Source organism: Macadamia integrifolia, unplaced genomic scaffold (assembly GCF_013358625.1).
Source record: "Macadamia integrifolia cultivar HAES 741 unplaced genomic scaffold, SCU_Mint_v3 scaffold404, whole genome shotgun sequence".
In the NCBI taxonomy this organism is placed as follows: Eukaryota; Viridiplantae; Streptophyta; class Magnoliopsida; order Proteales; family Proteaceae; genus Macadamia; species Macadamia integrifolia.
In genome coordinates, this window is record NW_024870075.1 from 100,533 (window position 1) to 111,538 (window position 11,006).

Below are 11,006 nucleotides of genomic sequence, written 5' to 3' on the forward strand. Positions count from 1 at the left end.
CTATTTATAAATTTTAATTTGCCATACAAAAAATTATATAATGGTTTTTACATTTTTGTATTCAAATGTACATTTTTTTTCCGTATTTTTTTGTTGTATTTATTGAATTTTTTTCATACATTTTTTATGCATTGATTCAAGCCACCGATCTGGTTCCAATTCCAAGTTTTTGAACCTTTCTCTCGACAATTACTTTGGTACTTTGGTTGATATTATCTGATCCAAGGAGAGAACTGAAATTTGCAAAGGCCAAGCTTATCAATCATGCTAAAGAATGGTAGAGAATTAAAGAGCAAATGCATACTTGTTTGCCACACAAAGAAAAATCTCAAAGATAAATAACCATAAGGGGCTTGTTCGATTGGCAATGACCAACACCTTACAATTAAGTGGTCATGAATTCAACTCTTCGGGGCCTACCTATTTAAAAATAAATAAATAAATAATTAATTTTTTTTTAAAATATCTAGTGGTAAATATCAAAAGCCAACTAAACTCATTCTTAAGGCACCATCCAAGATAGAAAAGAAGGAAAGAGCTAATGAGGAGGAGTAATGCTGGAGTAGATTACAAGAAACTACTCCAACAGTTCATAACCCCAAACAATACAAATAGGAGCAGGAAACAAATAAATAAGACCATTAAATAAACCCCCAAGGACACAATACTAATACAGAAACAAAACCAGCCAAAAACCCAACCCGATAGGAGAGAGAAAGACTCGCTATAGAGCTAGAGAGAGAGGTGTGGCCAGGCCTGTAGGGCTCCAATTGAGCTGCAAATATGGTTGATTGTAGGGCCCACCAAGGGTACAAAAACCCCCAAATATGAAGAGCTTCTGATGGCTGGTTATGGAGCTATGTGCTTTCTTGATTTTCAGACCTAGAAGAGAGAATGTGAAGAATTCTACTAGAACAACAACTTGTCTTCTTCAAGTAACCCTCAAGAGATGATCGATTGATCTTTTTAGAGTATAGAACCAATCCTCCAAAGGCTCTGTAGATCAGATCTCAAACTTAGGCAGCAATGAGGGTCGATTGGCTTCAAAAACAAGAACTCTTTGGCTGACCGATTCTGATTTTGAATGCTTTAACAGATCTGAACTTCTAATAACAATAACTAGAAAATAGCAAAAAAATAAAGTGATTAAAATAAAGAAGAAACAAGGGAAGTGGGAGAGGAGGTGGTTATTTCGGCTCTGGCTTTTCACCCACAGCTATCTCGGCTCCTCTAAACAATTGATTGCAAATCTTCTTTATTCAAATATGCGAAATAATGGTATATATGCCTCTCTATTTATAGAGGGAAGGTTTATAATCATACTAAGACTAGGAGCTAGTTTCCAAAAAGAACTAGACACTCTTACTACAACTAGGAATTCAAAATAAGATAAAGACTTGACTTTATGACTCCAATATGAAGTAGGACTAACTAACTAATAGTCCATATATGACTTTACAACTGACCAATGGCCTAATGAGCATTTATTGAATTAAATAACAACTAATTAAACTAGTGAATTAAATCTCATTTTTTTATCTTCTACCCATATTTTAGGCCCATTAAAGTGGTCAATTTCAAAGAAAACCCATGGGATCAAAGGCCTAACACATATATAACACAACCCAAGGCTTATTTACAATAAAATAAACTCAAGTGACTTATCTACATCAATGAGCATATTACTCTGGATGAGCCCACAAAGGAGAATTTAGATCACCACTCCAGTTTAATGTGGATCATAAAGGTGACTTCACTTCAAGACAAAGAGAGCCAATGATTGTAAGTTCCAAGGAAGAGATTCAACATAGAAAATTCTACTAAAAAGAGTATGTATAGCTGCCTGATCCAACAAAGGAAGAATTGGTGTTTAGAGTTGATCATTCATTGCACAAAATATAAGAATCAAATGTGAATCAACTTGGAAGCCATGAAAGTTTAAAATGTTTTTTTCATTATTGAAAAGCTTATTGAGTTTGTGATACCCCATCACTTCTTAGACAAGAGGGTTCCATTTCCTGGGCAACCTAGGCAACAAAGCGTCTTTCCAAATACTAGGAATGTGCTAGTCTTAATCCTAGTCTATCTTTACAATGTCAAAACACTAGCCTATAATTATAAGCTTAAGCCTAGAGATCCTTGCACCAAAGCAATTTCTGACATTAAAATGGACACCCAGTGGAAGCCATGACCTGTATTAGCGGGTCTAGTAATGATTTCCTACTGCATCTGTGGGTTGATTGGGCAATGCATGGACATGAATAGAGATTGAACATATTGGAGAGCTGAATGACCCAATTGAAAAATTCTTACATAGAAAATTTAAAATACTTGCTTGAGTGCAAAGCCCACTATTTCCATGGACGAAAGAATGAAAAGACTCAAGTATAACATAAGTAAATTGAGGAAATTATACTTCTTATGGTTTTCATTCAACCCCGGTATGACCCGGTCCATGTGGTTGTGGGGTCAATATGGGCCCGCGGAACTAGTCAGGCCGAAGGCCTGGATACCTATCGTTAGCAAAAAAAAAAAAAGGAAATTACACTACTTCCTACATACAAGAGAACTGGTGGGATGAAACTTATCAATATTGAAGGAGAAGTGTCATGGGAAAGATAGACTTTTAGACACCATTTTAAATTGCCACCTCAACTTGACATTGAATATTTTTGAAGAAATATTCTCTCCCTTAAGAGGACTAGGATGAATGTCGACAGATCTTGCTCAAAGACCAGAGGTCAAAAAATGGAACAAGGCCTGAAACAGAGGATGATAAGTGTGACCTTGACCTTCTATTTACATTGTGAGTTATAAAGGATAAGAGCACTTCCAAACTGATCTTTCAGATTCTCCTACTAACTGTTCTCATCACTGAACCCGGAAGATCCCACCAGTAGGCTCCATCCGGTTGCAAGTAAAAGGAAGGGAAGGGAAAGAAAGTGAAATTGATCTAACAAGAAAAAGCAAAGTTTTGTAATCATGACTAATGTAATCTCCTTAAACTCTTATCGTATTTGGTAATTATTACATACTTTTAGATGTAATCTTTATATTCCTTTTCAAATCAAAAGAATTGGTGGCAAGGTAAAGTGAAATTTAATAACTGGATTTAGAATATTTTGAAGTTAGTTAAAAAATCATGTTACGTAATGATTACAAATGTTTTCATTTTAGACGAAACCTTGACAAAATACAAAATATTCATATGCAAGCATGTGAACAGATAAATTATGCACAATGATCTCTGACATCACAGGAAAATAGGGAATGGAAGATTTGAGGAAGATATCAGTTGCTAAAAATAATGGTCAGAAAAAAACAAAAACAAAAACTTACCTAGGGATGGAAAACAAGATCTCTGAGCTCGACAATTGACCTACATGCATTGAGTTTTGAGGATGCTAACATACTGAGCTTACTCATTTGATAGACCATGTTACTAAATTTTATTATGTTTCACTTCTTTTCTGCAGATAAAGAAAAGAATTCATGCCAAAAGTCATTTCAATGTTGTAATCTTAAGCCAAGGCACCCTCCATGGACACCAAAGCAATTGCTGAGTAAATAAGAATAAATAATGGAATGACACAGGATAACCACTGCCCTGGACCTGTGTTATCTGATCATATTGGCTAGATAGGGAATTGGATAGGACCTAAATCGTGATTGGACGAGATAACCAAACCAGTTTTCTTCTTGGATCCCTTCCCAAGAAATTTGGAAATTTCAAATTAAAAATAATATGTTTCTTGTGGCTTAAGTCCAAAACCCACTATTTCTATATAAGAATAACAAAAATATTGAAGATTTTTGAGTTGCTAATGTTGAAGAGCAATGCCATGGAAAAGACATTGACTAAGACTGCCACTTCTGCATATCAAATGGATATTTTGGAAGGACAATAATCCTCCAGACTACCATAACAAGGAAGCACCTTTTTAGATAACTTGATGCCTCATCTGGTCATCTCCAGAAAATTGAACAAAAAATTCCTGACCAGAGTATTAGAACCATGACTTGACCTTTTTACATTCTCTTGACAACAATTGCATTCACAAACTGCTCTTTCACATTCTCCTCAGTTTTCTGTTAGAGAAATACGAATAAATAAGAAAAAAAGTTATCATGCAGCAAGTGCAAAGATAAATTCTCAAAGTTAAAGTGACTACCAACTACCAAGGAATGATGATTCTGTGGGATTTCATCTTTGTTTCTATTGGAAAGAAATCCCCAATAAGGAAATGATATTGAGTTTGTTCCTCTGCATGCTACATGATTCATTGATTCAGCTCAGCTCTATACCCTTAATTTAAACGTAGGCCAGTCTAAAGAAGCTCTCATATATATAAATGTCTATATATATTTGATATATATAGACATTGAGGAGAGTTGGACTCAAACCTCTAAATTGTGAGGTGTTGATCCTTTCCAACTAAGTTATTCCTTGGGGTAAACTTGACAACTTCTTACTAATTCAAATCATATAGACTAGTAATATAATAACCATTATTAGTAGCACATCTATCGTAGCTTAAATAATAATCAAAAGCTTTAAACTAAGCTTGAATCATTAACACCAAGTTTTAAAAATAATTCCATACCAGTATGTTTCTCATCAAGCATGAGCGATGCACAAGCCCCAATCTTTCAGAGCATCAAACTTATTCACTTTCTTATCATTAGTGATCAGGCTAAAATAAATGGAAGCCTCAAGATCTTACCCTATCCGAGCTGGTTTAGCTAGAACCTATTCTATATTTCAAATAGTTTTAACTTGAAAAAGAACAGGCCAACATCTGAGCAAATGCGTAATGACCAACTGGGTTTCTACAATTCTACAAAAATCATAGCAAATCAAAACTTGAATAAGCCACAAAATAAGCAAACATGCTTCCAATTGATAAGCCACAACAAATGAAGAGGAAAATGAACTTAAGAAGTTGAAAGAATGATTGAAGAATTTTACCTAAGGAGTGCTTTCAAAGAGATGTCCGAAGCAATTACAAAGTCAACGAAATGTTTCTAAGAAGAGAACCAAAGCAAATCCAAACTTCAGAGACCCCTTTGCAACTGAAACTAAATCTTCCCATGGATTCCACTTGCTATTCGCTATCCCCATTTTCTACTAGCCCATCAATTAAAGATGATAAGACAAGCATATCAGGGTTTAAGTTTCAAAGAAAATGAAATAATCCAAAATTTTAAAAATTAAAAAGAAATAAGAAAGAAAAAATCACTCACAAGGGTATTTCTACAAAGCAGGGATTCCGGCACTGTCAGATATACTTCCACTGCTGGCAATGAAGTGAATCTGTGGAATCAACTAGGCAATGATGGAATACCATTACAGTGGGTGACCTCCACCTGTTTAAAAGAGGTATTTGGTCCACAGTACAAGGATGTCAAACTGTTACAGTAGTGGAGTTTGAGTTCCAACTGTTCCTTACTAGGGAAAAGTCTGGGAAGTCTCCTTAGAATGGGGCAATTTTCAACTGTAAGGTGTTCGAGGGAAGGAAATTCACCATCCTCTGCATCACAAAAATCTTCCAGAACTTGCATAAAATACAATTTCAATGAAGTTAACTTTTGAAATCCCTTCATACCACCGGTACCCCTGAAGAATTGATAGCTCAATTTCCTCATTCTCCCTGATATGATTTCCAGGTACTCTAATGAAGGAAGCTGTCCTAAAGATGGGAGGGTATAGCTCTGTCCTTTAAGTGTCACAGAGACTAGCTTGTTGTACCCTGATAAATCTGTGGTCATCCAAGTTGGATAGCTGAAACAGGGGAAGCCCATGATTTCAAGCGACTTCAAACCTTTGGGAGGTTGTAAGGCCTTGAGTACCCTTCTACCTAGCTTGTCATATGCCGATAAATCTGTGGTCATCCAAGTTGGATAACTGAAACCGGGCAAGTGCATCATATCAAGAGAGTTCAAAGCTTTGGGAGGTTGTAGGGCTACAATTCTATCATGTATGAGCAAGGAGTCCCATTTTAATTGCAACTGGTCAATTTTCTCCATGTTCATCAAATAGGCATCACCTTCTTTAACATCTTTTGCATTCTGTAGACTCCTAATGGTAAGACATCTTTCAAGATTCATCAATTCTTTTAACTCTCCTATGTTCTCATCTGCCTCTTTTCCCACATCAAAAAAGGGTATTCTTTTGAGGCAAGTTAATTTCCCTAGTCTCTTGGGTCTTCTTTTAGCTTCCCACCACTTGTGCTGCATCTTTAGATATTGAAGGTTGGATAAGTTGGTGATGTGTTTAGGTAACTCAACAAGATCTTTACAACCCACTATATCCAATACCTGCAAATTGTAAAGCATACACATTGATTCAGGTAATGTTTTCAATGTAATGCTACAGATGCTCAAGTATGATAGATGCTTCAGATAGCCAATGGAATACGGCAATGACTGCATCCAGTGACCAACAAGAACCAAAACACGTAAGCATTTGAATTCGAAAAATAGGCCATCAAAGAGATGACTTCCTTGTACATCTGCTCCTACATATTGGAATGTGGACAAACTCTTGAATTTGTAGGACTCCCTTACTACCATATCAAAGTCAACATTAACCAATGAAATATGCCGAACCTTTTCACCAATGTCATATGATCTATCACACGTTCTACGACAAGGCTTGAATAAAGACCGATCCAACGAATAATTATAATTATAATATTGCAGTCCAATGTTTTCCCTTCTTTCCAGTACTTGTTTAGTTTGAACAAATCCTTTCCTATCAAGGAGATGATGACTTCCTTGCACATCTTCTTCTCCTACAAATTGGAAAGTGGGAGATAAACTCTTCAATTTGTAGGTCTTCATTCCCCCTAGATCGAAGTCATCGTTAGCCATTAACGAAATATGCTCATGACCCTTTTCACTGATGTCATATGATCTATTTTGCTCCAATCTAAAACACATTCCCGTTGAAACAGAGCATGCTAAATCATGCATGAGATCATGCATTGCAAAGTTATCAAATATAGGCTGGAAGAAAGACCTATGCAACAAATCATCAAAATATTGCAGTCCAATGTCTTCCTTCCTTTCCACTTGTTTAGTTTGAACAAATCCTTCAGCAACCCAAAGTTGAACTAAAGTTCTCTTTCTAAATGTATAACCCTTTGGAAATAAAGAACAATACGCAAAACACTGTTTCAAATGTGGTGGTAGATGATAATAACTCAAACTTAGAGCCGGCAGAATATCATCTTCTTCTATATCCCACATCTCACTTTCCAAAATAGATAGCCATGCTTCCTCATCTACTGCACCATTAAGAAGCCCACCAAGTGTTTTTATTGCCAAAGGTAACCCATCACACTTGTTTACAATTCCATTTCCAATGGCTTCTAAGTTGGGATAAGCATTTGTATTTGGATCAATAAAAGCGCAATCTTTGAACAAGGACCACCCAACTGCCTTGGATAAAGCTTTCAAATTATAAGTGTTAGCTGCATTCATGATGGATGAAACTTTCTTACTGCGACTGGTCACTAAAACTCTACTCCCTCTACTTGCTCCTTTGAATGCAACGCATAACTTATCCCAATCACCAGACCTTTCAGTCCATACATCGTCTAGAACAATCAAAATCCTCTTCCCCTTCAGCTTCTTTTGAACTGCAAGTTGAAGTTGAGGGAAGGATTTCTGATCAGCCCCATAATTTAGAATTTCCTTAGTTATCCTTTCAATGTCAAACGGAACAGACACACAAACCCATGCTTTTTCTTCAAAGTGATTTGTTATGTCTGGATCATTGTAGAGAAGCTGAGCAAGAGTTGTCTTGCCCATCCCCCCCATAGCAACAATGGCAACCACAGAAACACCACCATCCCTTCCATCATCATATTGATCAGACAACAACATTTCTTTTACATTCTTCTCATCTTCTTCCCTTCCAAACACATGCCTTTCATCAACTATTGAACCCACCATTCTTCTCCCCTCTCTCAATGGAAAAGATTGTATTCTAGTTAGTAATTTGTACTGCTCTTCTTCACAGGGTCCTTGGAAGTAGTGTTTTTCAAGCCTCTTCTCAATGATAGATAGTTTCTCATTAATTTCAGTTATGAAAGGACCAATCTGTTTTCGATATAACTTATCATCCTTATTCAAAGCAAAGGAGAGAGAAAAAGGTACCTGATTGATGTCTCCTAGTTTGCGAGTTTCTATGAGAAACTCATCAAGCACGTCGTCCAAGTAGTAAGCCTCACTCCTAAGATCTTCAAGGCAGAGTTTCAGAAGCTCATCCTTCATTTGCTTGTTCTCTACCACCTGAAGAATTGCTTTGATTCTCTCCATGGTGCGATAAAGAACCTGCAACTCTCTCTCAACGCCCCATGTTGATCCAAATTTACGTTGCAGTAGAGGATGATCTAATTTATTGATAATCGCCTGCACAGTTGGGGAGACAACGATGTCTGCCCTTTTGAGTCTACTAACCATTCCTTTCAATCTGGAGCACAAACAAACGTAAGAGCAAATGATGCACAAGTTAACAAGAGCATATGTTGTGAAGAACGGAGATAGAAGAAAGGATTCCTATCCTCAGCTCAAGCCCCTAACTACAGGTCAACAACGCAGTTGATTCGGGTTGCAGCCGGCTCGTCGTTTGCCTAGGCAATAGCTTTGGGGTTTTCTAAAACTACCTAGGCCAATTAACGTATGTGACGCTCCAACCAGCCGAACTGGACCTCAGTGACTGGATTTGGGGCCGTTTGATAATGTAATCAGAAACGTGTTTCTGTGTTTTTTTATTCTCAGAAATAAAGAAATGACATAAATACCGTTTGGTAAAAGTGTTCTGTTCCACTTGTTTCTTGAAACATAAATTGAAATTTATAACAATTTATGCTCCAAGAAACATGAATGACGAAACAAGTTTTACTTGTTTCGCTCGTTTCTCGAAACAAAATTGGGGTACAAACAATCGATCGACTACGGACCCTTCTTCATCTCGTTGGTGGAACACCTTTCATCGTCACCCTCTTCATCACTGTCGCTGCTCGGTGCGTCTACAAAGAGCTCTCGAAGACTGTACCGCTCAGACAAGAAACGTTCGTCTCTCTCTCTTTGGCCTTACTTCAACCTCATGGAACGGATGGAATTTGGGCCATTTCCGATCGGGGCCCTTCCCATTGTCGCCATCGATCTGCATCGTAACAGATTGGGATGGACTAGGGAATTGCAGGGAGGGCGGAGGTGGGAGCAAGGGGGAGGAGTTGGGGAGCCCTTTGCTTATGAAACTAAACCTAGTTCAGAGGATGGATTCTTCGTCTCCGGCGCCGATGGGGATCTCAAACTCAGTTCACAAAATAGGTTCTCGATCTTTACATCTGATGGCCTTACGGCTGACTCCGCCATGGCATCCGAGCCTTCCGTAGCCCCTCTGGCCAAGCTTTAGCACAACCCGTTGCAGGCCCTCATAGCCAGCAACCCCCTTACCCGTTTCACTTTCTCTCTCTACTCTCTCTCTCTCTAGGGTTTATTTCATATACAAAGTTCACACGCGTCTCTGCAAATCGAAACTCGAAAAGCAAAGGAACCACAATTGGAGAATCTGTACCAGTACAATCTAGAGTTATCCGGCAAAGGAAGCGACGGAATCTGGCAATTTCAGGAGTATAAGAGGGTAAGATTTGCATCAGGAAATAGCACAGAGAGAGAGAGAGAGAGAGAGAGAGAGAGAGAGAGAGAGAGAGAGAGAGAGAGAGAGGGAGGATATGGTGAGGTGGGGGTCGCCGCAGATTTACGGCGGACGGGAGAGTTGAGGTGAACGCTGGGTCGGGGGTGAGAGCGAGAGAGGGAGGAGATGCAGACTGCTTATGAGGCTTATGGGTCCAGAACCTCATGGTTCTAGAAACAAGAATTATCAAACACCTCTCTTACCTGTTTCTGTTTCCAGAAACAACAATTTCTGTTTCTGCCGTTTCTTGGAACAGAAACGGCAGAAACGTTATCAAACGGGCCCTTGGTGTCCAATTGGTTATAGGCTTCTCTGGCGGCTTCGTGATAATGGTTCTTCTTCGGATAAGTTTCCGCACCATGATAGATTTCTCTTTCACTGGCACATGGGGGTGTCAATTCCAGATCCCAATGGTAGGCCCGAATGAACCCGATATGTTTATAATCCGACTTAGATTGACCCGATTAATAAATATGTCGGGCTCAGGTAGTACACGATGCAGCCAACTAACCCCACGGGGCCCCGACCTGTCCAACACATTTACAAACTCGACTTGAACCAACCCATTTAAGCCCGACCTAACCCGACCCTTGTATTTTTTTTTTCTAATATTGTTTTTATTTAGTACTAAGCCTATGTGATATGTAAAGTTGAGATGGTAATGATTATTATCGGAACATTCATCTTTTTCAGGCATCCTGACACTCCCTTCCCTACTCGTGAATCATTTTTATTTATATCACGTTCTAATTTATGTGAATTCTTGATCAAGGTTTCCAAACAAGGAAGTTATCCCAAAGGTGGGAAAGGAATCACAGATATTAACATCCAAAGTTTCACTAACTTTGTTGTACTTCGATATATCTGTTGTCATCCAATTTGGAAAGCATAGGGCTAGGGAAGCACACAATTTTGAGAAACTTCAACCCTATGTGCATGGGGTTCTAGGGCCTCAAGTATAAGACTATAAAGATAGAGTACATCATCCAAAGATCTATAATATGAATTACCAGTAAAAGAGGAGATCCACTGACAAAATCACTATTTTTTACCCAAAAAATAATTGATGAGTAAAAAGGAAGCAATGACTCAGGGCGAAGAGGATGTATTTATGAAAGTAAAAAGGACAAATGTTGGTACCTAACCCATACGTGCAGGTAAACGTATAGGCATAGGAACTCAACTCTTCAAGGCCGGACACTTCTTTATTTTAGGGAGGGGGTTTAAATGAATAGCAGTTCAAAGTTCCAACATTAGATGAGGCTGATTTTTTTTTTTTTTTAACCAAATTGTTCGG

General features: G+C 38.1%; 1 protein-coding gene across 4 annotated transcripts; it reads right to left on the reverse strand.

The window, feature by feature from the left end:
- Nucleotides 1-1,617: 1,617 nt before the first annotated feature.
- On the reverse strand, nucleotides 1,618-8,639 carry LOC122068517 (putative disease resistance protein RGA3). 4 transcript variants are annotated; one of them, XM_042632393.1, is made up of 3 exons: nucleotides 5,245-8,639; nucleotides 4,970-5,133; nucleotides 1,618-3,470 (listed from the first exon to the last, which is right to left on the reverse strand). In XM_042632393.1, exon 1 carries the CDS (start codon nucleotides 8,467-8,469, stop codon nucleotides 5,323-5,325), a length of 3,147 nt encoding a protein of 1,048 aa, XP_042488327.1. In that variant the 5' UTR covers nucleotides 8,470-8,639; the 3' UTR covers nucleotides 1,618-3,470; nucleotides 4,970-5,133; nucleotides 5,245-5,322. The 4 variants fall into 4 exon arrangements, with proteins under 4 accessions (XP_042488327.1, XP_042488329.1, XP_042488328.1 ...); XM_042632395.1 differs by lacking the exon at nucleotides 1,618-3,470 and adding an exon at nucleotides 3,698-4,089 and having other exon boundaries at nucleotides 4,970-5,125; XM_042632394.1 differs by lacking the exon at nucleotides 1,618-3,470 and adding an exon at nucleotides 3,698-4,089 and having other exon boundaries at nucleotides 4,970-5,128.
- Between the last annotated feature and the right edge of the window lie 2,367 nt (nucleotides 8,640-11,006).

What these genes read in the sequence shown, in the direction of transcription:
- LOC122068517 (XM_042632393.1), bottom strand. Translation starts at nt 8,469, where the DNA reads ATGGTTAGTAGACTCAAAAGGGCAGACATCGTTGTCTCCCCAACTGTG.